Source organism: Anthonomus grandis, chromosome 8, assembly GCF_022605725.1.
Source record: "Anthonomus grandis grandis chromosome 8, icAntGran1.3, whole genome shotgun sequence".
Lineage (NCBI taxonomy): Eukaryota > Metazoa > Arthropoda > Insecta > Coleoptera > Curculionidae > Anthonomus > Anthonomus grandis.
This window is the reverse complement of record NC_065553.1, coordinates 12,888,241-12,915,873: the sequence shown is the minus strand read 5'-3', so window position 1 is coordinate 12,915,873 and position 27,633 is coordinate 12,888,241. Positions and strand designations below refer to the sequence as shown.

Here is a 27,633-nt window from a genome sequence, read left to right as displayed (position 1 = left end):
TTGTCATTCAAAACTGTGCCAAAAGTATTTTATTTCGCTTTGATAAGCAATTCTCTCCCCATTTACAGATACTTATGCCATCGATGTCTATAGAAGGACTTATTCGAAATTTTTTGCCAAATATACAAGTCTTTGAGATACTTATTTAAACTTTTATTTAAGAGTTTGTCCTTATTGAGCGATTATTTAAATTTATTTGCATCTGTTTGTCTCTGTCTACTACAAGCATAGGGTCATCCGCAAACAAGACTACACATGGATTACCTCTGCATTATCATTAATACATAATAAAAATAGCAAGGGATCCAAAACTGTACCTTAAGGCACGTTTACGCAAAATTTTGACAGTAGAAAGGAGCAAAAGTAGATTTTGCACCAAGAGTGAATCAAGTTTCCCCCTGAGAAGATCTTTGACTAGGACCAGACAATCAGCGGGTAGAATGCTTGGAAATAAGTTTTTCATGTCTAGCGATATAAGCTGGGCTGTATCTGGAACGTGAACACTCTGAATGCTTTTGGCAAAATTCACTGAATTTGTTACAGAATATGGCGCTTTGAAGTTTGAGACATTTTTAAGAACTTTATTAAGCCAAGATGATAACTGGTAACAAGGGGAGGCAACAAAGGAAGCCACAGGTCTAATTGGCATGCTAGTTTTATGGACTTTTAGCAACCCATATAATAGAGGTGTTTTAGGGTTCATGGGATATAGTTTTTGTTTTGTGGAATTAAAATATTCTAAGGTTACCAAGGTCATGTCTAAGACTTTTTTTAATTTATTAAAGAATGGACCTGTCGGATCTCTGTCGACCTTTTCAAAGTCATCTGTGTTTAGAAAATCCATTACTTTATTTATGTAATCGTCTCTTTTTAAGGAAAGTAAGCATGATCCCTTATCGGCTTTTGTGAAAACTATATCGTTGTCCCTCATTTTCTTTTTTATTGGTCTTAATATTTTGTTGTTGTTTTGATTTATTCTCTGTTTATTGTTAAGGAAATAATTTTGATTTAAAAAGAAAATTATTCTTGCTCCTAAAATGCTCTTATTTGATATATCCGTTGACTGTAGAGCATTTTCAGCCTCTACAGCCAATGTTTCCCTAACACATCGGTCGGTTCTAGTAGGAAGATTAAATTTTAAATTGTTGTTAAGAAATTTTAATTCGACTTCAGAAAAAGAAACACCACACCACAAGGTTCATAAATCTATCGTAAAAAACATGACTAAAATAACTTTTGCGATATTCGTGGAAATCATTGAGTCTAAGTGAAGTTATATATTTGTTTTTAAGGTTACTAAGTTTCTTGTGTAATCTATTAAAAGTAGTAGAGCCGAAAGTTGTTACTTCATCTCTAAATTTACAATCCAAATAAAAAAAATTCCGTATAATGTAATACGTTGTTAAGTTTGAAAAATAGAAACTTCAATTTTACATTGACGTTGTTTAATTTCCTGTAGTGGTCTTTGATTTCTTCTTTCAGCCATGAAAAAGCAAGCATTGTTGAATAAACCATATCTTTAGTAGGTAATTCTTCCTTGAGATAAGGTTTTTCTGGTAGAGGCGGATGAGTGAAGCTTGATTAGCATTATTTAACTCGAAAAATGCATCCATTATCCCAAAGATGCTGGTCATACACTTTTATAAAAGGTAAAAACACAAAATCTACAGCATCACAAATACATTTAATAAAATTACAAAGGTTACATGTTTCGCTCAACTAGAGCATCATCAGACTTAAACAATAATTAAAATTATGTAACCCGAAAAAACGAAAATTCAACAAAAACAACCATAACATCAAGATAAAATAAAAACTTTTCTAAGGAAAAATTTTTCTAAGGATGTTTTTATAATTTTAAATCAAGCAGGAATAAAAGTAGGGACATATAAAATGTAAATCTTTTATTAAATTGCTTAAAATAATATTTACAAAAGCAACTTTTTTAAACCTAATGAAATTATAAAATATTTTTATTATATATTTATAATATAGGTATAGAATATGTTTCAAATCAATAACCGTTTAAAATATAAACAATTTGGTTTGTAAATGCCAACATTATTTAGGTTTTCAATAATAAATTTAATATTTTGTATGTTTCTTAAATTGATTAGGAATGCTGCCCCGTACCATATTAAATACAAAGCCGTTATTCAATTGTTTAAAAAAAATATATCACGTAGCTTTTATTTACATAATTTAAAATATAATTTTCAAATGCTAATTTTGTTTTATAGCTGTAATAAAACTAAAAAAAGTGTAAGCACAATATTTTTCATGATGTAAAAGAATGAGAACGTCGCCTTTAATATCAACATAAAAACTCAAAAAAAAACTCCCTTGACAAGATAAGCAACTTTAAGAGTTTCCCTGCGGATTTGGATGATTTATTATTCTTGACTAAAATCATAACTGACACTTGTAGGAAACCGCTGGATATTTTTTTAAGATAAATGATGAATAATAATGAATTTATCTCTTAAGTAATAAAATAGGAAGTTTTATTAGTCTACCGGTAATATCTATAATAGTGTATTAAATTAATATCAAATTTTTAATTTAGATAAATAAATAAGATTATTTTCAAACTTCAAGAACTTTCATTATTTTTTAGAATGTCTTCGATAATGTAATTTGCTAGTTGTATATGCATGTTGTTTTTATTAAATCAGCTACAATTTTATTTTTTTTTTAATTTTATAAGGAGATTTCAAGAATTCTGGCATAAAATTTGAACCCTCTGATCCTTGATTCAATTTATTTACAAAAATAGCCACCCATGATCCTAATGAATCTGAATCTGATTTTGTATAGATTTTCATATTTTTAGAAACTGTTCTTTTCAGAAACTACTAATTTAGGCACATTTTATGTATAATGTTCTATACCAAAATATTTTAATTTTATACAAAAATGACGTTTGCAGGATATTAAGAAATTTAATTTTTGCCTATATATATAGATGTTTTTATTATCATATTATAAAATCTTCAAAGAAAAGGATCTACTTGCATAAAATATGCCAAATATTAATACAGAATGATTAATTTTAGTATTGTTCTATTTATAGTTTTCCTATAATTAATTGATACAGTTCCGAGAAATTCTGTTTTCGACTTAGTACAATATAATTTAAAAAAATCACAATATTAAATAATTGAAAAAGTCTTTCAGGGAAGTTATTAAAGAAAATGAGCTTTTATAGGTTTACTTTGTAGTTTCGTAGTATACCGCAAAACTTTCTTACGGCGTTTTTTAAAATAAAAAACCATTTAGGTCTCTATTAAGAAGTTTTTTGACAAAGTTCAAAAAAACTTTTTAAAAGCCGTATATAACTTTCAAGCTATAAAATGTATTTTTAACAGAAATTTTATTTTTAATTGAAAATACTCTTAAGCCTTTATAGTTATTTTAAAAATTTTCAGCTTTAATTCTTTATAATAATACTTTCTATATACCTGACGTACAAAGCAAATAATTTTTAGGCAATGCAAGCAAACCAAAGCAAGAGGAAATAGAAAAATATTAAAAAAGCATATGGGAAAAAAATTTAAAGACAACTAAAAAGCAGAATTCTGGATACAGAAAGAATATATGAAGACAACTAAAACTAAATGAATTATAAAGAAAATTATTACAGAAGTTTAACTCAAAGCAGCTCTTAATAGCGCTCTAAGTTAAAAAGTGTCAGAATGTAAGTATGTATGAATGTAAAGATCACTCCTCATAAGTAATATGCTTCAAAAAAACTGCAAAAACTCAAGAAAAAGCCTCTCAATAGAATATAATGATTACAAGATCTTTTGACATTGTACCTCATAGCTAATTAATTGATACGATGAACATATACAGAAAATCTCCATTATTATTCTCGTTTATAATCAGAATTATGCCTCTCTGGAACACTAATCTCCATCTATCAAGGAGACTCTTTCTTTTCACTGATTTTCTGTATAGCCTTGTTTGCATTAAGTTCGATTTTGAATAGTACAAATACTGGAAACCCAAAAAGCAAGCCATTTTTTTAAACATTAACGACCTGAAATTAATAGAAAACAACGATGAAGAACTCACAAACTAACAAATTAATAATAATAATACACGTAATTAACACAAAAAATTATAGTAAAGTACTATCAGCAACATACCAACGATCGATGCAACAGACTTTGTAAAAACTCTAGCGCAAGCATAACAGTCATAACAACGTTGCAGCCATTTTACATTAGGAGATATGCTTAAACCATAAAGCTTAAAAGAAGAATACCCTACTGCAAGTTTTTGTTCATATTTCAACTGACGCAAAAAAAGATTACAAAAATGTTTGCTTTTGTTGCAAGCTCTGATTCCCTTGTCAACTAATATTAATATGGCATAAAATTTAAAAAAAAACAATAATATGAATAATTATAATAACAATAATATGCTTAAATTTTATCAAGGCGGTGAAAATCAGAAGAATCTATTAATTAGACTGCAAAGCAAATAAAATATTCTGCAGTATAAAATTTGTAGAAGGGGTATAAGTCGTGCTTTCTGATACATACAATTTAAACATTTCTAGTCACTCCCGACTATTTATTAAGTTAATCAAAGCATTGTAGGTAAAACAAGTATCAGAATATACCCTTCTGGCAGACAATATCTCGTAACCTCAGATCTTATCATAATCTGGATAAATTTCAATCAGACAGTTCAATCCTTGACTTAAAAATTACAAAACTGGAAAATGTTAGAAATTTGTTTTAAACATTTGCAGCTCGGCCAATATAGATTTGATTAAAAGCACGACAAATAAAGCTTCCAACTCAAACCTCAAGTAAAAACCAAATGAAAATTCAGGTAAAGATCTTACAATAGAAATATATAATTTAAGAGATTTAACTTGTCGAAAACCTTATTGAAGTCAGTGTAAATGGCATGTCACGTTGCCTAATTCAAAGTTTTTAATGGCAATTAAATAAGTAACTTTATATGAAGGCTTTTGATTCTCTTTACTAAGAATAATTAAGTATTTTAAACTTAGAGTTAAGTAATATTTTATTATGATTAAGGCCTACATTTAAAACAACTATTAACTTAGATTATAAACGCCAAACATGAAAAAATAAACGTTTGGGTGATAAACTGCAAAAGCGTCGCTGTAAAGACTGAAGGAACTAATAGCAGTAATAAAATTTGTTCGCCGTAAAACTTTTAAAAATTAACGGTTTTATAGGGCAACAAGTAGTGGGGGTAGCTACCGGGCTATAAAAACAGAATAATGTATGTACGTACATTATATCAGTTTATGCCATTTTTATAGGTAATGTTAGTGGAAAGTTAGTAAAAAATTTTATATACGCATTTTATATTAGCTTATTATTAACAGTTACACAGTTGTATTTAAAAAGTGCAATTTTTCAAAATAAGATATAAAGTTGAATTTTTATTTCATAGAGGTTTAACTTTTGTACTAAAATTTTAATTAGTTTTAATTCAAATTTAGAAAAGTTTAAGAATGGTGTCCGTATTTAGGATAATTTTTTATATTTAAATGGAAATAAAATAATGTAAAAAACTCGATAGTAAAAAAAAATTATTTAATAGATTTATAAAATTTAATAATAAACAAAAAATTAAGCATCCAAAAATATTTAAAAGAAAACTCTATGGCCAGTCCTTTCTCGCTTGTTACCTTTTTTGATTGTTAAAACCTTTTTCACAAAACACTTATACTTGCAGTAAAAAAATACAAAAATAATCAAGTAATTACACAAGATGAGATGTGGTATAAGAAAAATTGCGAAAGAAAAATGCAAGTAGTAACTGTTAACAATCTCGTTATATTGGTAGGAGATTTAAAACTAAACGTAATAAATAAAAAATAGGGAAAAAGGAGTCTTATCTGTTTAAGTTATGCCGAAAAAAATGGTTAAATTATTATTATTATTATTATTTATTTATTCCATTTTCTGTAATTATTTGGTAGCTATATTTACCATGAAAAAATGCTAAACCAAAAGGAATTTTTTAATTATAATTACCCTTAAGCTTAACAAAAACCTGAATAATAAATAGGTGTAAAACATCGCAATCATGTTCAATTAAAAAAAAAAAAAAAGATTTAACTCAGAAAAGGTTTAACTCAAATAAACTTATTAAAAAAATATTCCGATTCCTGAAAGAAATATTAAATATAAAAATTATAAAAATAAACTTAGCAAATTAATTATTTAGATATAAGAGGATTATTAAAAAACAAGGTTTTTTAATATTCAAGGTTCAACTTTATTGTTGATGCGAAATAAAGGATATACCTACAACGTTTCCGAAGATATTAACCATTTTTAAGACCATTTTGATCAATAACTTATAAAATTGAAAAGAAATACAAATAACATAGAATAGACTTTGCAGGAGATTTCACACTAAAGTTAATAAAGAAAAAAATTTTAATCGTATCCATTTAAATTATGCCGAGTAAGTTTATTAAGCGGTTGCTACGTTTGAGTAATTAAACTTTTATTGCATCATACCACCGTTTTTATCTCATGTAATGCTGTATTAATTTGTAATCGTCTGAGACCTAATTTATAGTCATTTATTAATAAATATATTATACTATTTTATAATAAATAAATATTTATTTATAATATTTATTCTTGAATATTGATATATAATATTTCAATGTTATAATTTAAACAATGTTATAAAACTTGATTTTTGGATGAACAATTTTGAATAAATAATTTAATATTTCACATTGTTTCACATAACGTGATTATTTTCTCTTTTTTTTGCCTTTTTTAATTTCTATATTTTTTAAAATTTTGGGTTAAATTGTCATTAATGTCAATCTTTATTTGTAAGTATTGTGCTTTATTTAAAAGTCTATTGATACAAGAGCTTTAAAATTGTTTTATGCGCGTTTCATACCAGATTTTTTAGCGCCCGTTTTTTTTTGTATTTAAATACTTGCACAATGACTTGCTATACTTACCTGTAATAAACTAAAAACCTATTTATCAATAAATAATAATAACTCGTGATTTAGCTTCATCTTGTATCATTTTATATAATATCTAACCATAAATTAATGGAGTTCCTATAAATGAACAGCGTCATGCAGAAAGCTAACAACTCTCAAAAAAGTATAAAAGTGTAAAATTGATAGGTCTTTGCATTTTGTGAAAAAGAAAATAATCAAAAAAAAGTTAAAAACGGAAAATGTATTAAAAACCTTTATTTACAAATTTTTTTAAAGGTTTTATTCGATATTGTCCACTTCGAAATCTAAATACTCAACATTAACATTATAAGTTATTATAACTTAATATGGTTAATTAAGTTATAAAGGTGTAGCAAATAAAAATGAAACTAACGCACACACTTTCTTTTATTGAAAAATTCAAATTTATTTTTCTTTTTATCCAAACCGCAAAATTAGTCTCCCTCTAGCGTAAAAAAGCTGAGCCTGAACGTTAGTTTAACTGTAAATGACAAAAAACGTACAGATAATAGCTCTAGTCGTTTGAGTCTGTTTTTAAGCTCTTTTCTCTTTAGATGGGAACATTCTTTGATCTTTAGAAATATTCGCTTTGAATTTTTGAATGAATGCCACTTCAAACTAACCTTTGCTAATTAACTGCGCAGTGGTATTTATCTATTTTAATTTGGAATTTAGGTTGTTTTTTTCATAGTAGTAAAAATTATTAGTTTCTTAGTATACGGCTTTTATTTATTATTTTCTTATTATATGAGTAGTTTAAAAAGTGATATCCTAAGAATTCACTCTTGTAACAAAATTTTATATTTTGAATACTCTATTTACATATTAAACACAATTCAATTAGGAAATTCATAATTTTTGACAAGTAATTTTACTTAAAAAATGTTGTCTATTATTTTAAATTCTCAGTAATCTAAAATTATATTCATTGACTACATATATTAAGTATATGCTATTTAAAATAAAATAAAAATATAGCAGCCCTCCCTACGTACGTTGGTGTTTTGGCATAACTTAAATGCACACGTTGTTTAACTTAAATTTTTTGTACTTAAATTGTAAATTTACTAATTTTATGCAATTGTTGTTACATATATTATTCCTAATTTAATAGCTATGATCTTGATATTAATGATTAAATGGTGTCATTTGAGTAGTAATTTTGTTTACAGGTTTTAGTGACCCGTATTGTATGTTGGGCATTAAGCCAATGGCTGCTCCCAGCTCTCCTCAACCTCTGACTCCTAATCGTACCCTATCAGATGCCTGTTCACCCAGCTTAGGAAGTGTCATGGGTGAACTAAATCATAGTGGGGTAGGAGAAAAATTACGAAAACATCACAGGTATAGAATCACTTTTTTTATGATATTTTCTATTAATAACTTTTGCAATATTGTAAAAAATAAACGGCCAAATTTTAGAGGCTTATTGTTTAATAAGAAATACGCAAGAAGTCCTTATAAACATCATTTTAAGAATAAATAATTTTCATGATAGAGGACTTAGGTAAAAAAAAGTTTTTATAATCACGACCTGTAATCCCTTTCCTAATTGAGGCATAATTAAATTATTAACTCCAGTGAAATTTTAAGAAATTAAATCAAAATATTATTATTGTTTGAATAATTGAGTCATACAAGCCATTACAGTTTGATTATTTTTTTTAAATATTTGCTTCTAACATTCAGCTGTAATAAATATTTCGGGTAAAGAAGCCAAAAAGTTGATTTCTTTTAGTAGGAAAAAAAAGTTATGGAATCGAGTTATGATAAACCAAGTTTAAGAAGCAAAAAAGTTTTAAAAAAAGTAAACGTGGGAGACGTGTTGGCGACAGGTGGTGAATTAATAAATACAAATAATTTGAAAAAAATATTGTTCGTGAAAATCTTGAAAATAAGATTTCAAAACAAAGTTCGGGTTATATAAGGCGCTAAAGATAAAGATAAGCAATATATTTATCAATTTTTTTTCAGGTTCGATTTTTTCAAATTTAGATTAGTAGTTTGAAATTACTATTTAAAGCAACAGAGGCGGTGTTAAGTTTAGTAGGATCAAAAAAGATGGAAAAAATAATTTAAAAATTTTAAAAATATGGACGTTACAATTTATCTATTTTTGAATATTATTGTACGCCTAGAGATCCAAATAAATCTCTCTAAAAGTATTTTGACTTAATTGAGCGCTTTTCTCAAAATATATTAGGAAACTCATATATAAAATTCGTTTGGTCACTTTGTATAGCTAAGACTAAGAAAAAATTTTTTTTTACGACCTAAGCAATTTTGACTCTACCTTTATATATAATTTAGCTCAATGGTATTAATAGGCATAATTTTAATATCCTCTATGATAGCTAAATATAAGAGGTTATTATGATTAAAAATTCAAAAAAAATTAAAAAATAATGAATTTTCCAACTAAATTCCATTTCCCTCTAATTCATTTTTTTGCTACTACCAGAATTATCTCAAAATCGTATTTTATTTGTAAAAATTCCCGCTTCTAAAAGTTTCACCTTTTTGCGTAGTATCTGTGATAGATGAGGAAATATTTCCTCATCGATCATTGAATTAATACCAAACTATTTAATTAAAAAATGGACATGAAGTTTCAAATTAATAAATTCTTTTGCAGCTTCAAATTAAGTTTTAAAAGAAAAGAAGGAAGAGTAAGGGAACACCGGGATAGCTTGGGCGGAGCCCTTCCTGCAAAGTTTATAAGGGCCACTTCCGTGAAACCTCATACCCTAAATCCAAAATGGAATGAGAAGTTTCGATTGTAAGTATTTGTTTAATTATTGATGCTACGTGAATTCGATGTCTGTGGCCTAAAAAAGAGGGTACTTTGATAAAACTTTTATGGGACATTTTACAGTTCATAAAATATTAAATTAATCGAACGCTCCGTCATTTACTATTTGTTTACTTTTAGTTATTAGACCACTTAAAACTTGGGGCGATTATGTGTGCCTTTAAGATAAATTGAGTTATATTCTCGGAAATATGATTCTAGACCGTTCCTAAGGGATTAGTTTAAAATTACAGCTTACAAACGGGAACGTGCGTCGAAATTTTCTTAGAACTTGTTTAATTTAAATAATTCGCTTCCGTTATTACTCGCTGGGCATGCAGTTGTTAGTTATCCGAGTAACCCCAATAAGTGTTTTTATGTTAGTTATTTATCAAGAGAATAATTATGAATTTGGTATAGAGGAATGCAATTTAAATCTGCATTAATTTAATTTTAGTAATATAATTTTTAGTAATGCGAGTAACCCAAGTAGCCTTAAAATAATAAAATCAATATTTTTAAAGTTTTATTAAACTTTTATAACTAATATTGGAACCATCTTAGAATATATATAAATTTTTTACAAATATTTTGTACAAATGCAAAAGGGTCAAGATATCATATAACTGGGAAAACTATCGTCAACTTAAATTCATGTAAGAATAACTATGGATCAATCACCTATAGATCCAGAAAATAATGGTCTTATTAAAAACATACAGCAGGGAAACTCTAAAAGTAACTGGAGGGTACAGGGTCGCCTTAATATATATAAAAACCCTACAATACAATAGTTCTTGATTATTTAAAAAATCTTAAAACTATAAATATTTGTTTGTACTTTTTGGGCTCTCCCAATCTTTTCTTAATCGTATTTTAATTTATCATTTACACGAGAGAAAAGGAAAAAAAATTGGAGAATGTATTTTTGTTACCTGAAGAAGGCTTTTTTCATTATTAGGTCCTAAGCTATAACCAAGCCTGGAAAAACCAACCGTTCTTAATGTCAGTCTGCTATGATCTGCTCCAAAGACACATGAAAAATTAATATACATCCACACTAGAGACGGAGCCCTAGTTAATCGTCCTTTTTTTTTAATTCAATAAAATACAGCACTACACCTATTAGCATCCAAAGTAAATAAGACTTTGAAGAACAAAGAGTGATGATGGTCACCTCTCTAGACATAAAAGGCGTGTTTGACAAAACATTATTTAAATCTCTAACAAGAGTCGCAAAGGGACTTGAAGTTGATACAAATAAATTGACTGTATGCCCAAAAGCAGATTATAAAGTAGCAAATTAAATGAAAACCTCTACTGAGGGGTCTTGTCCCCCCTTTTATAAAGCGGGTGCTCCTAAAACTAAATAAAGCCAAACCCAGCAGGATATGCAGATGACTATAATCAGACAAAAATACTATGAGAGAATTGACAAAAAAAGAAGGTTTAAATATCAGTTCACTTAAATTTATAATAGTGTTGTTTATAAATAGGTGGAAATTACGGGCCTTAAAACTTTTACAACTGAGAGAAGTTAAATACTTGCATAAATCTAAATGCAGAAACAGATATGAATCTTACAACCCAAGTGCTGCTATATGGCGCTTATACAGCTCTGACATAATAGCTAAAGACACTGCAAATTAAAGTAAGATCAAAGCAAAGTAAAATACTCGCTTGCTGAGGTATAACAGAAGCCATAAAACCTACACTTTTTTAGAAACTTTGTATCCAAGTAGAGAAGAGTGAAATCACAGCGACCATATGATTAAAGGGGATCTGATCTGGTAAAAAAATAATTTAAAGACTGATGAATACTGAACTACTGACAGAAATTTTTTACAATACTATAACTAAACTTGTTTAGAACACGCTATTGGAAAAAGAGAAAAAAAATGTTTTTTAGAAAAAATGTTCTCTTCTTGTGTGGACATTTCAAAGGAAATTTCATTATTTTAAGACTCCTGAAAAAATTAAACAAACATGAAAAATGCATATTTTTTTAGTAGAACTGAAAAAAGATAAAAAGTATACAGATCAAACATAACCTCTAAAATAATTCCCATTAAAATATGAAGTATTTTATGTTTTATTATTTCTAGGCATTCATTTGGCTTAAAAATAAAAAAAAAAACGATACGCTTGTGCCTTATAGTTTCTTTCTTTCACTTTTTTTACATTTAATACAATAATAGTAAAATTCCTTTAAAACATACAACAAAAATTATATTAAATATATCTAATTTTAGTATTTAATTACAATTACACAAAATAATTCCTGGTAACCGATTTGAATTCATTTATAACTGTCAGAAAATTACAATGAACAAAACAATTAAAAACGATCGTAGCCCTGTTATTTCCCATAAAATATATTTAATAAAACCCTTGTTTTCATTATATTAAACTCAAACGCATTCATTAACATTTTTCCCTTATAAAATAAAAGTTTCTTTTTTTAATTAAATTTGACACAAAACCCGTACTCGAAATTGTAAACTATTGGGTTAGGATGCCAGGAGCATATTAAATAAGTAATTATATTTAAAGCGCTTGAAAAAAACGTAGTGGGTGGATACACCCCTCAAGCACGTTTTTGCGGTATTATACCCATGGGAACATAGAAACCAGAACAAAATGTAAAGGCGCAGCGAAAGTTTAAATCCACTTTTAAATGGCTCTTTTGACTTTTTTTCTAATTTGGGTCACAGGTTCGTTCCTGTAATAACTGTAAATCATTCTACATAGGGTGATTCTACGGAAACTGCTTCGGTGAATTGTAGTAAAACTATAAATTAAGTAGTTTATCACAGATTTTATTTGACTTAAAGTTTCAACACAAAATCCTTAAAAATGTATGCCTTTAAGATTCGTTCGACTTAAAATTACTTTTGTGCGTTCGACTCAACTAGCTGCTGTTAACTTAGAGCGGTTTATTGCTATAATTCACTTTATTCTAGCGAAATAATATATTTGAGTGTATTTAGCACAATTAAAAAAATGGGTGCCAAAGCCAAAGTGTGAAATTAAAAAATGTCTGGAAAAGTAAAAAAATCAATGAAAGTCAAATTACTTTGTTACATTTATTTAAGAAGTTAGTTAAATACATACTTGCGATAAAAAATAAAATAAAAAAGGTTATAATTACAATAGAAATAATTTAAATCAAATACATCAAATCACACATCAAAATGGTCTATAGGGGATAAAGATATTAAAACAATTAAATAAAATTTTAAATTGATTAGAAAAATATTAAAATCCAACCTATCTGAATTTATTTTGAAACACTGCTGAACATTAATTTATCAAAAACACAAAACTTTATCGTAGTATACTGGGAAAATAATAATGTATTACAATTAAAAAAAGTAATAGATAGAAAATTCGAAATAATAAAATTTAAAGAAAAGTAAATACAAGAGGAAAAGTACTTGTTAACAGAGCCTATGAATACCTCGACTGTTGAACCAACTTAACTTCAATAATTTGTAGCTTTTGCTTTTGCTAACAGCAACTCTTTAGACTCATCTCACTAAACAGGGTCCTGGGTCATAACATTCTTTCAGTGCTTGGCAGATTACTGCGAAAGTAGTATTTTCAAACGACCCTTAACTATCTAGGAATACGCCTAGGAAGATTTTTCTATATCCCAGAGCATTCTCCACCTTTGTCACGTGATGCTGTAGAGTCAGGCCCGTAGAAGTAGAAATCGCCATAACTTGCAAGGGAAGTGGTTCTGAGCAAGCGAAGTAATTAATATTATATTTAACCCGTTTTGCAGGAGGCATGGATATAACCGCTCCATGCCCACAGATTTGAAGGGGGACGTAATATTGGGGGTTAGTAATGCCTGAAAGATTATCATGTATAGATTCTGTTGCTCTTATTGGATCAGTATGTTTTTCTTTCATATCACTATTTTTTTTTAAATCTCTGCCAAAACGTTCCTATAAGGCTCTTGGTAAAATATACAGCTTCTATGACATCGCGGATATTAATACCACCCTGTATCATACCTCGTAATAAGCGTGTATAAGCTCGTAACTGTGTTTTACAATTAAGATGGTAACTTTGGCATATTGATTATGTTACACGCACAATTAAAAAAGTTCTCGATACACTGGCAGCAAAAATTGTACTTAATACATTTTCAGTTTACCAAATACGTCTTTAAAAACTTATTTATTTAATATCAACAAGAATAGAAATATGATAAATGTGAGGTATGTTGGTAAGCAAAAATAAATTAGATTAAATATTAGAACATATGTTTTCAAGTCAACTATAAATTTAGAGAAATCTTTTATAAATTGTTAGCTTGGTGTAATTAAAAAAAAGAATCAATATTATTAATCTTCAAATGCAAAAACAAACAATTTAACTCATATATAGTAGTCGATCTCTAATTAATCAATTTCGGGTAATTTAAGTTCAAAAACATTAAATTCAGCTTTTATATTCTTTGAAAATTCTACATTCTTCTGTGAAAAAAAATTATACCCTTCTTAAATTTGGTTGTTATTGCTAACTCACAAAACTTTCACTCTAAGACTGCTTTTTAAAGCAGAAAATTGAATTTATTTAAAACGATCGAAAGTATAGTATGCTATACTAACAAAAGATAATACACTTAAAAGGTTACGCTTTAAATCTTTGAGCATGTATATCCCATGCCTCCTGCAAAATGGGTTAAAGTTACTTACTTCATATATCATCAAGTTATTGATGTTTTCCCAGGGCTACTTCCCTTGCAAGTTATGGTGAGAGGTGCAAGTTGTCTTTATCTCGAAATCAGGAAAAAACGACTACACAGACTTTTATCCCCAAATGTCTTTTATTTTAAAAATTATCTTAAGGAGACCGTTTACAAACACGAATATAGTAGACCAACAAATTTGGAGAAGCTGCGAGAGATAATTGTTGCTTGTGCCAATTTCATCAACCGGAAACTCTTCTGGAAATAGCATATTAAAAATTTTGAGATTACGATTCTATGTGGGTTGTATACTTATGTATTTAAAGATTGCATCAGAAAAATATTTTAGAAATGCCTGAATTTCAGCGTAATCATTTTGTTGCAAGTAATATAGTTACCCCTATCAAAGTAAGATGCTTACTAACGTCGAACTAAACAACAATGGTATAGCAGGTAAGTAGCTGAGTGAACCATTGCCTGCGCGTTTCCGTATTTTGCCTTTAAACACTTAATGATCGATTTCCCAACCTGTATAGGCTATTCCGTTATTTGTCAATCTACTTCCATTATAAAAGAAAATTCCACATTATAAAAGTAATTTAGTTGCGTATTCTCCAAAGAACTTATCTTGTTACCAAATTTTCAATATTTTCTTATAATCCATTGACGCAGTTTTCAGATAACCATCCTATATCAGGATAATTTAAAATAATTTCGATTATAATTGAAATGAAATCCCGCTCGATAATAATGACGATCATTACTCTTACCTCTGTACCTTGAAATTATATTTAACGGCAGTACAATAATTATTTTTCTCTCCTTTTTACTTCCAAACTGAATTACAAAGTGCTGAATGAAATAAATGATATCGTCTGTTTCTGTATTTAACCCGAAAAACTAAGGCGAAAAGAAGTAAAATAATTCAAGGGGGATAGAGCCTCAATTCCTGGAATGGGACTTTACATTAGAAGGAACGAGGGTCGCGATAAGAGGTTGTAACTCATTTACTTAAAAGCTTTGGATATGAAATCCCCTGACTGATTTTCTGAGGTATACGAATCGTTATCGCCTATAAATATTTATTTTCTCGAGTTCGGATTTGAATATAGACGAAGTATTGCGGTGTGATTTATTGCTTTGTAGGAAAGGAATGAAACAAATAATACAAATGAATTAGTTTTTTTAGACAATAATTTATCTGAGTATTGTTTCCAAGGCAGTAACAATCAAATATTTTTTGTACTTGGTTTGGGGCTTACTGATCTTAAAGTTGAAGATTGAGATAATGTTTTTTTTTATTTCCGATGTAATGGTTTCGTGATGGTGACTCTTTAAATTTACCACTAAGATCATTATTGCCAAGTCCTTAAGAAGTATATTTATTTATGGAACAAATGTCTAAAATGAATGAAAAAAAGGATGTTGGACATGTATAATATAAAATTTTTATTACTACTGAAGAAAATATGTTAATTTTATGTCTCAGATGATGTTGACGACTTATTATTTTAAATTATAAATAAATTCTAGATTTAATACATACTGTATTAAAAAGGTAAAAAAATCAATGCTTTAATAAATATTTTATTATTACAATCCATGTAGAGCAAAAAAATTAGTATCGATGAATCTTTAAACATATATAATTTTTTGGGTCCAAGTCGATAAAATTTAGAAAATTAGTGGCTCCAAATGTTTTTCCAAAAAGATAATTATTATTGCCCTCTAAGCTAACAAGAGATATTTTTTTAAAATATCACCCAATTCTACAAAATCCATTAGTCCAATAAAAGTAATCGATTGTTAATCAAGATATTAATTTCTTATTTCAATTATCACGGCGATGTTTCTAATTAGATCATCGAGAAATATTTTCTTTTAATTTTGTTGACCTATCAAATTTCTGTTTTTGTTAGGATTATACATTTAAAAATATTCTACCAAATTTATTATTTGGATTGACAGTGATTCACTACCAAGATAATTATTACATTTTTTTATTTTAAAAGTAATAAAAAAATTATGTTTTCAACTTTCTAGGTTAAAATATTTATAATTAGGCACTAAAGGAAAAAAACATCTCTACTGATTTAAGTTGGCTCTGTTTGAGTAAATGTTTTATAATTTATAGGTCTAGAAAAATATATTTTTTTACCGTACTTTTTGAAGCCCTAAATTATATTAATTAAAGTCTAAATAGATATTTTACGATTTGAGTAGGACCTAGATCAAAGTTGGCATTTGGTATTTACAGGCTCCAATAAACTAAACGGAACTTAAGGAAATAAAAGAGTAGTTATCTCAGAAGTTATTTTAAAGGCCTATAGATGCAGATATAGTACAAAATTTTTTAAAAATAATTTTTAAATTAATTATTACAAAATATAATTTTTAAGATAAGTTCCGAAGCTCTGGATCTAGACCGGATTCACTACTAAGCTAATTATGATTTTTTTTAATTTTAAAGGCAATAAGGAATTATTTTGTATTACTTTTAGTGTTAAACTATTAAATCACAGTTAAAATAATAAGATAAATAATAATAAAAATATTTCTATTATTTTCTTAATTTCGGTAAACTTTCTGCATGTTCTTGCTACCATTTTGTCACATTGCCCATGAATAATAAATAGATTCATCCAAAACTTCATGTTTCTTTCCATTTTAATGAATTTTTAGGCCATAGGTATTTACTATTAATCAACAAAATGTAACGGTCAAACATCAATAAAGCAAATATGTCAAAATATTCCGATTTTTACAGAAAATTACTTTTATTTCAGAAACTGAACTACTTAGATATAAGAACATAATACCTCGTTAGAAAGGGATTTCAATTTCCTTTTAGAATACATATAGTATATATTACAATTTTTGTATCTAGCAGTAAAATCGCTAATTTTGAGCAACCCTGTATAACGTAGAACAAATTTTTATAGTGAAAACTAATGTACAATACTTCCGTAAATTACCTTTATCATTTCAATTTTCTGCGCGTTCCAGTGCCGTAATAATAAAAATTTATTTGGAGCTATGTTTTGGTCAAAAAATAAAGAAAATAATTAATTTCTCGAAAACCACTAAAGATAGGTATAGAAACGACTTACATACAAAAACGCTATCACGAAGTGATAACGGATCGGAAAATAAAATAATATACAGGGTATTCTATTTAAAATAACAAAGTTGCTACTATTTTTTGGTATAAGCGGCAACGCTGTATCGCTAAAGATATTTTTAATCGTTAGATCACCAGCTAAAATCCATCATGTCAAATTTTCAAAAAAAAAATCCATTTTCCATTCTATGTAGTAAACGTCTAAGGTCCCATCAACCCTCAATCACCCTGTATATAAATATCGTTTATTATTATATTCTTTAATTTCTTTTTGAAATAATCCTTTTCTTATTTTCAAGTTAAAAAAAAAAATTTACCGTCTCCATGGTCAATTTAATGCTACGATGAATATTTAATAATTTGCAATTCAAATAGGGCAAAAAATGAACTAATTCCGCATCGATGAATTCTTAAAATCACTTCTGAAGTAATTAATTTTTAATTAAATTAAAAAAGAAAGTTTATAGTAGCTTCCATTCGATGATTTTGAAAATTCACAAAAATATAATTTTAAATTGATAAGAAAGAAAAATGTTTTTCTTAAAACAAACATTTGGTTACAAAAAAGAGACGGGATAAATGTATCCAATCGTATCCAAATTCTTTAAGATCATCACTGAGAACACTACATTTCTACATTCTTTCTTTAGCGATATAGATGACATAAATGGTGACTCACTTCACTTAGACATTTGGGACCATGATGACGAAAGCTCAGTTCTAGAAGCAGTTAGCAAACTTAATGAAGTTAGAGGAGTAAGAGGTAAAGTATATTTTTTAACTGTTATTTCTTCATATTTTTCTTATTTTTTAGGTAATAAAAGAGTGGTTTAATCTGAGATATTAAATCAATAATTTCTTGTTTAAGGATTGGGTCGATTCTTTAAGCAAGTATGCCAGTCAGCCCGTCAGAGCTCTCAAGATGATTTTTTGGGATGTGTGACGATACCTTTACAAGATATTCCTTCAACAGGATTGGAAGGTTGGTTTAAACTGGATGCAAGATCACAAAGAAGTTCCGTACAAGGACGAATCAGGTAAAATTATTTATTATTTAATTCGTGGTATTTACATGATATTCCAGAGTAATTTAAAAAAAATTCATGTAGATATTATAAATGATTTTTTTTTACATAAAACAAAGTTTCTTATCATACTTCAAAAGTTAGTTAATTTTTAATTAGTCAACCCCAATTACATTAAAATAAAACAGCATTTCGTTCAAATAATCGATTATTCTGATGTTTGTTCCTCCAAATTGCTCATTAATCTAAATGGAATTTCGCATAAACGAAGGTTGTTGATTTTAGGTGAGTATATTGGCCAACCAATGATTTGTGAAATTTTACTAATTAACGATAGGATTTTAAGGAAGTATTTACTCTGTAATCGATATGTTGGTAAAATATTTGTACATTGTTATTTCAATTAAAATAAGTTTCTAAAAATAAACGTAATTTGGCATTATAACTTTTTCCTCAATACAATAATCAAATTTATAAGAAACTGATAAATGACAAATTACCTAAATCAAAAATAAATTTGTCACTGTTTCATATAAAAAAATTGGCTTAGATACAATATTCAACTTTTTGGTTTAATTAGTAAATTAAATACGTATTAGCTATTTTGTAACTAAAGTTGTTTAGCAGATGGCGTGCATAGCGTGCCAAATAAAGACAATAAATGATGTTCACTTAGAAGTTATTAACCTTAAAAAATATTAATTTAAGGGACTAAATAGCAATACAGTATCAAATTACAGACATATCCATTATCCTTATTATATTTTAATTACATTACATATACCTGGTCAAAAAGAAACTAATAAACAAAAATCAATTTAGATATTACGAAAGTTCAGTGCAATTTTAGAATTATATAAACTGTATAAATGAGAATATGACTCATCACCGCGTCGTTTTTTTTAATGTCTGGACTGACTGGAAATAGCGTTTTTCTCACTTAACATGTTAAAAGATACTCGAAAAACATCACTTTACTTCCATACTCTTCTAATTGACTGTTAAAAGAGATATTAGAAGACTATTAGACTGAGATAGAAATATATAAATGAGAATTCGACTTTTCTATATTTTCTATATCATCGCCTCATTCCCTTAACAGTATCTGTATTGCCTGGAAATAGCGTTTTTCTCTCTTAACATGCCAAAAGATACTCAGAAAATGTCACTTTATTTCCATTCTTCTATTTATAAGACTGAGATAGAAATATATAAATGAGAATTCGACTTTTTCACATCATCGCTTAATTTTCTTAACACTGTCTGGATTGCCTGAAAAGAGTGTTTTTCTTCCTTAGTTTGTTAGATTGTACTCGAAAAACATCACCTCAATTTCATACTTTTCTAATTATGAGACTGAGATTCATTTCAGAATTTCAGAAATTCAGAAAAGTCGAGAATTCGACTTTTCCACCTTTTTTTTTCTCCCTTGGTTTGTCAAAATATAACCGGAAAATATCACTTCCTTTTTATACTCTTCTAATTCTCAGACTGAGATAGAGATATGTAAATAAGAATTCGATTTTTCTACCTTTTTTATATCATCTAATCATTTTCTTGATGAGTATGGGTTCCTAGAAATAGAATTTTGCCTCCTTAGTATATAAATGACTTATAATAATAACAAACCGGTTGATTATCAATCACGATCAACCACTTTTCGAGCACTACATTTAGCCTTTGTCGACTACTAGAACCCTTTTGATTGTATCAAAACTTAAGGAATTCTATAATCCCTAGACGCGCGTTCATTATTGTTATTCGACTGTATTGATTCCATTCTTGTAAATTAGATGATGATTTAAAAACAGACAAAATTCTAATTGACTACTTTTAATTTTCTCTTTTAAAGCCTTATATAATTCGTAAAATATTTGTTCTAAAATTGTATCTTTTATACATTTTATTAAGCGAGCTTATGAAGATAATATGAAACAGCTGCAAAAAATAGATAAAACTTAAATATTCAATACGTGCCCTTGTGTTAAACGAAAATTTAATTAAATATTCGAAAAACGGAAAATTATTATCAATATTCGACACCGCTCCGACAGAAATCGCAGTTATTGCATTCCGACAATTCCGTAATATAATCGAAATCCGGTCATACATATGTTACACTGAAATATCGTCATTTTACAATGGAACAACTCGAAAAATTGGAATGTAAACAGCATCGTTTCATTTATTTTATGTTATCATTCGGGGAAATGGAACGTCGGGAAATATTTGTCTGTTGTGAGTATACTATATACGTAATTCGTATTCTTCGGATTTTGGTTAATATTTGAGCAAAATATATTAAACTTTTCAATCTTTCATTCTTTATTATATTTGATTGAATATACTTTGCAAAAAGGTTTAGACCCTTTAAGAAATATTCTTATATTAGCATATTGTATATTGTATATATAACCAAATAAAATAGATTTTGTAGACATAATTATATTTAGAGTTTTTTGTTTGGGACAAAGTTTCTGTCTTATTACTATGTAAAATAGGTTGTTCGGTATTCGTTATTGAAAAATAACCACAAAAATAAATCGGCAAAATTATAGCCTGAACAATCCATCAGATATACCGCTCAAGAAGACATTCGCCGGATTTAGTGAAAACGCTGACTTTTCAGTTTGACGATAATCATGTAGTGTTTTTTAAGTGAGACACAATATATTCTTTGTAGTAGATTTAAGATTAATTTAACATTGCGTGCACGAGGACACTTGAATAAAAACGCAGTTAGTCAGTAAGTAACTTTAAGCAAGACAGGGCTTCTGACATGAAGCATTTTTGTATTGTTGCTTAATAAAGTAATCCTAAGTAAAGGATGTTTTTTAGTTACAGTCCACTTTGACAGTATTAAGGTAGTCTGACAAGATTACCTCACATAGGTCTAAAAAGTTTATGTGTTTTTATTTTATTTTTATTTATTTTTGTCTAGAGGTTAGCTCCCTCATATTTCCTTTCTCTAGTATACATTTAATATTAGTTTCTTTTAAGTGAATTAATTTTTTTCTAGTAAAATAATGACTTGAAATAGTAACACATAATTTTATATAAATAAAGTTTTTTCGCGCATTTTGGTACTTTGAAAATATGGTTGACAAATAACATAATAATTATTACGTCATTAGTAGAGTTGAGGTTAGGTTAAGAGATTCAAAAATAGATAATACAAATATCTTAATGCACCGAAAATTTTTTTTTATTTAAACAACCTCAAGGACTTTTTCAGATATAATTTTTATACGGTGAATACTTAAAAAGAATTATATAAACAACTACTAACTAATATTTTAAATCTTAAAACATTTATTTATTTATTTATTTAAGTACAAGGCTCTCCTACAGATAGACTAAGCAATCCAATAATAGGAAAGCACAAAGTATCTTATGAATTTAAATACAAGTAAGCGCTTTGCCAACCATTACATTTTCACCAAACCCAACAAATACACCAAGCAATATAAACCTAACTAACTTATTTAATAGTATCTCTTATAAACAATAAAGAAGCATATATACATATGAATAATGACAATAGGGAAAAAAAGGACAATATTTATCGTTCTTTGCGAAATTAGGTAGATTTTTTAAGTATCGCTTAAATGAAGCCATACTATAGAAACATATATCATTATTCAAATTAGTTTCTTGAAAATTATTAAAACTACGGGCGCATCTGAACAATGGAGAGTTAGACAAATAGTTTGAAGAATATCTTGAGATGCTAAAGGTCGATCTATTACGCAAAATATAAGGATTAACGTTGATATGTAAATTTTCCAGACAGAAAGGGCAGTCTATTAAATTATTAATAATTTTATAAATCAATATAAATTTGAGACCAGTGTTTGCGCGGCCTTCATGGTAATAGGGTGCCATTGATTAGAAAATGGTTCTAATCAATTGAGGCCCTATAGACTGTAAAATTTATAGGTTGCAATGGTTCATGTACCTTTGGACGGTTTTACACCACAGCCTGCTGACGAAAAATATAAAAGTGATTGAATTAAATTAAAAGTAAAAAGACTTACCTAGGGGTCAGTCAGGATCAGGATAACACAGGAGGTTTTTGCGGAAGGCCGCGCAAACACAGGTCGTAAAAATGGTTATTAACAGTTAGACGATCTAGTACCGAGTGTGTTTAATATTAAGTTTATATTAGGTTATATAATACCTCAAAAAAATGTTTAAACTTCAAATCTTCAGACATCAGACTTTTCTTAATTATACTATTGTTCTTTAAGCCATTTTACCATTTTATTTATTGTATCAAAGATAATTAGTAATTTGACTTTTAATATATGTAATAGGCGGTATTTATTTATTAACTTTTTATTTAAATAACACAATTTCTTACTGGTAAAATAAGATTGGTACTTAGAAACAGTTTTCCCCAAAATCTTTAAAATTACGAAAAACGCATCAACATGATTATCTTTCTCAGTAGCCTCAGTCCTACTAACCTAATAAAATTTATATATTCTTCATACCAGTAGTAATTAACCTAAAATCTTAACCTACCGTAATTTTTCAGTGTAAATTGAAATAAATTCACATATTTAGTACTTCTGCTTAGCTATTTTAAATATACGAAATTTCAATATAAAAACTCAGAAATTTAAAATAAAATAAAACCCTTACATATAAACATATTTTTTTTGTTTTTTTTTAGACATTTTTTAGGAATATTTTTAGTTAATACTAGCCTATATTTTATATTGGTGATTTTGATTAAAAAAAAAACATTTTCTTTATTCTTAATCGTTTAGGTTGCGCAACCAATTGTAGCGTTTTTCCCGTTCTCTTAAGTATCCTTACAATATTGTGAAATGCTTCAACTAATTTTTTTTGAAACACTTAAACTGGTAATATTTTTGGATATATACAACCTTGAAAAAACTCATTAGGACTAAATGATATTATAAATATAATAAACTATATAAATAATAACTTTATAACAACAAGTATACCAGTAATATTAAAATATTAGTAATCCAATATTAACTGTTTTTTCTGGCTCTTGACCTTTTGTCATATATTATTTTAAAATAAATATTTCTTTTTAGGGATTATTCAGCAATATAGTAAGTGATTATGTCTAATAGTATTAAAAAATAAAATTACAAACATTTTATGTCAATATTTCAAGACATTATTTTGCAACAAAAAAAAATTATTTAATTATAAAAAATACAGTTCTAAATATATACTAGAGAGAGAAAATTATTGAGCCAACGATTTAATTCACAGTATTATTATGTTTGACTTTTACGTTAATTTTAAACATATTAGAAAATATTGTTGAGGAACATAATTTTGCAACATCTGAAGAGAAAAGCGACCATAAATCAACAACTTAGTTTAAAAATATAATTTATTGGCAATTAATTAAAGTGTATCCAATAGCAGCATGAGTGTATGAACACATATAAAAGAGCTTAAATCTTAAACGGTGCTCCAATTAACGGTGATGAAGCACACTTTTAATGAAAATCGATTAAGTGTTTGTGCTTCAAATTGTTCATTATTGTTATTGGAATTCTCTCTATCCTCTGTATAAAGTGGCAGCCGAAAATCAAATTGCGTTTCCTATTACCCGCTTCTGCAAATTGTTTAACATGTACTACATGAAAATTTAACATTGTTTTATTTTGGAAGGAAATACTATAGATTTAAACATGTACATATTGCTTTTAATTGGCCTTTCGTACTTTTTAGAAATCTAATGAATTTTTTGCTTCTTTAATTTTTGTATGTACTTTCGTTTTTATATGGAGCCAATTTCAAGTTATTTAATAGTTTGATAAGGTAGGCATATTTACTATACCTTTCTTATTTATATTTACAATGGCTGCAAAAGACTAATGTAAGCTTTGTACCAGTTCTAGCAATTCTTTTTTTTTTTCATAATAGTAGCTAAAGATTTTCAGACGCTAAGCGCAAATTATTAAATAAGTAGCTTACCCTCCAGTAATAAAATAGAATTTATCATAAATAATACATTAATTGAGGATAAATAAAAAATGCAAAAATATAATATTTGATTATCACTTAAGATGGGACAAATTAAAGCTTTTTCATTTACGAGTTATGTACTAACGTTTTTATTAATCAGAAACAAATCCTATAAAATATTTTTACTCTTCTAAAATAAGAATTTTATAAAAATAACCGCTAATTGTAATTATTAAATAGACAAACAAGAAACAATAATTGTAATGTACCAACATAACTTTTCTCATAGTAGTTTTTTTTTAATTATTTTTTAAATGGGGTATGTCATATAACTCTAAATTCTTTTGTTTCAGTACAATTATTAAACGTCATCATATCTATACATTTAATATAATTATAATGTATGTAAACTAAAAAAGCTGCTGCAGATTCCATTTATTGCATAAAATATATAATCCTTATTAGTATATATTTATTGCAATAAAAATATTTATTGAAAATTCATATGGGTATGATTTATGAAATAAATATATATTTTGAATGTTTTAGTATAGGGATTCTACCTGAAATATTAAATTTTTTTGAAAGAAAAAATTTTGATTATAGTGTTTAATTCAAAATTCGAAAGTTAGTGATTGCCGTTGCTACTTATTATATTTAAAAAATACAAAAACCTCTACTAGTAACACTAATTAGTTTCGAAAAATAAAATGCCTATTTTTACTTCCAATATCCACCGAAATATTTCTCTTTTATTTATTATGGAATTTATTTTATGTGCTTTTTTCCTCTGTTAAATAGCTATTTTGTTGATAATATAACAATCGTTTAAAGTTGACAAAAATTAAAAAATCTACTATTAAAAAATTTATCTAGTAATCAGTGACAAATGATGTCTAGTCGGGTGTAATATTCTATATATAAAATGTCAACCCATAATTTATCAAATTTATACATAAGCATTTAAAAAAAACCAAACATAACTTTATAAACAAATTTCATTTTAATTATTATTATTCATTTAAAAGCAGATGCCTATATAACGAATAATTTCATTTCATTTATTTTCATTATGTATGTTATTACTGCGAATCCCCATAGGAGCAGGGCTAAACAAACTAAATTGAGTTATTTCATAAATTATGGAAATCTGATTTAGGCTAGATTTGATTGAACGAATTCATGTTTTGTGTTAACTAAATATCGGTGGTTTATAAAATATCAAAATAATGGCGCCTAAAAAGGTATTATTGTGTGAATATGTTTGACATTATAAAATAAATTAGCTAATGCTTAATTAATTTTATAATTAAATTTGGTTGTTTATTAGTTTCGATGGCATGTTTTCGAAAACTCGTTATTTTAAGCTATACATATTTTTAATTATATTTTTTAATAAAGTTCTCACTTATACAGGAAATGAACAGGAAATACAGGGTATTTCGACTATCGACTATTCGAGTATCGACCAGCCGAAAATATTATTTCTAGAGCTTCACTAATTTCTGTAAATAAATGTCTTAATCATTAAATCTCTCACGCAATCATTTAATTATAAAGTCCTTTAGCTAGAACTCTGAATTCGAGGACCCTTTTCTTCGTAAAATCAAGCAACATCTAGAATCAATCTCCACCAATGCCATAAGTTAATTCGGGAAACTGTAAAAACCCGATGATTATACTCCTTTAATTCAAGCATTACTATTACTATGAGATTCCTATAAAAAAAATCCCATCAGTATTAATTTTTCTTAAATATTTAGGTAAGATTTTTAGGAGATCTCTTAATTGGAAGCTTATATATAGCTTGCAATTAAGAGATCTATTATTTATTATTTCCTCTTTATTAATTCTTACAAAAATGTTATCCACCCAAGAATTTTAATATTTTTCAGGTATGATAGAGATCTACTGCATTTTACTCGTAAAACACAGTATTAAAAGTGAAGTGATAATACTTTTTTATGTTTAATAACAATGTATGCTCCATGAATATAAAATAAAATGCTTTTTTAAATTGAAAACGTATACAAACTATTATAAACGGTGTTTTTTTAGAGGCGGAGAACTTTAAATTGAAATTAAACACAAAATATTTTATTGATATGAACGAATTTGCTTTTATATTAAAGAATTTTTTTTGGCATTAATATTTAAAAATGATTTCGGGCATGTGACCTCCACGGCTGGCGCGTACGTGGCGTAATCTAGAGGTCCAATTTTCACACACTCTTTTCAGTACTGCAGGCTGTATTTCGGCAATCACGCGTCGTATGTTGGCTTTCAAGTGCTCAAGTGTTTCAGGTTTATCAGCGTAGACATTAGACATGCGGCTTAACATAGCCCCAAAGAAAATAATCTAATGGCGTCAAGTCGCACGAACGAGCTGGCCAGTTTACAGATCCATTCCGTGAAATTATTCGTTGCTCGAATGTCTCTTGCAGTAAATTAATTGTTTGGCACGCTGTATGGCACGTGGCACCGTCCTGCTGAAACCACATTTCTGCAACGCCTGCAACGGCTTCCAATTGAGGCACAAAAAAGTTGGTTATCATGTTTCTGTATCGCTCACCGTTTACTGTAACGTTCTGACCATCAGCATTTCTGAAGACATAAGGACCAATGATTCCACCGGCCTATAAAGCGCACCAAACGGTTAGATTTTCTGGATGTAACGGTAATAGCTCGTGGATTCTCATCCCCCAAATTCGGCAATTCTGCTTGTTTACATAGCCATTTAACCAAAAGTGTGCTTCATCACTGAACAAAATTTTCATATGAAATCGTGGATCAACAGCAATTTTTCCTTCCGCCCATTCAGCTAATGTACGGTACAAAAGATGATCCTAGGGTTTTAACTCCTGGACAAGTTGAATTTTATATGCTCGCAATTCGAGATCTTTGCGCAAAATTTTCCATAAAGTGGAAGTAAGAAGGACATAAGTTCACTTGTTGAGAACGACGACGAATTGACACATTTGGATGACACAGCTATCGCTTGTTGCGTGCGCACTGTACGGCGTCTTACGGGATGCGTAT

At 27.8% G+C, this 27,633-nt stretch overlaps 1 protein-coding gene across 1 annotated transcript in view; it reads left to right on the top strand.

The window, feature by feature from the left end:
- The window catches only part of LOC126739770 (BAI1-associated protein 3), a 57,771-nt gene that overhangs the window by 12,810 nt on the left and 17,328 nt on the right, over nucleotides 1-27,633 (top strand). Inside the window, exons 5-8 of the mRNA XM_050445579.1 lie at nucleotides 8,167-8,338; nucleotides 9,630-9,773; nucleotides 18,259-18,371; nucleotides 18,477-18,645. Coding sequence (XP_050301536.1) covers nucleotides 8,167-8,338; nucleotides 9,630-9,773; nucleotides 18,259-18,371; nucleotides 18,477-18,645 — 598 coding nt within the window. The remainder of the gene's footprint in view (nucleotides 1-8,166; nucleotides 8,339-9,629; nucleotides 9,774-18,258; nucleotides 18,372-18,476; nucleotides 18,646-27,633) is intronic.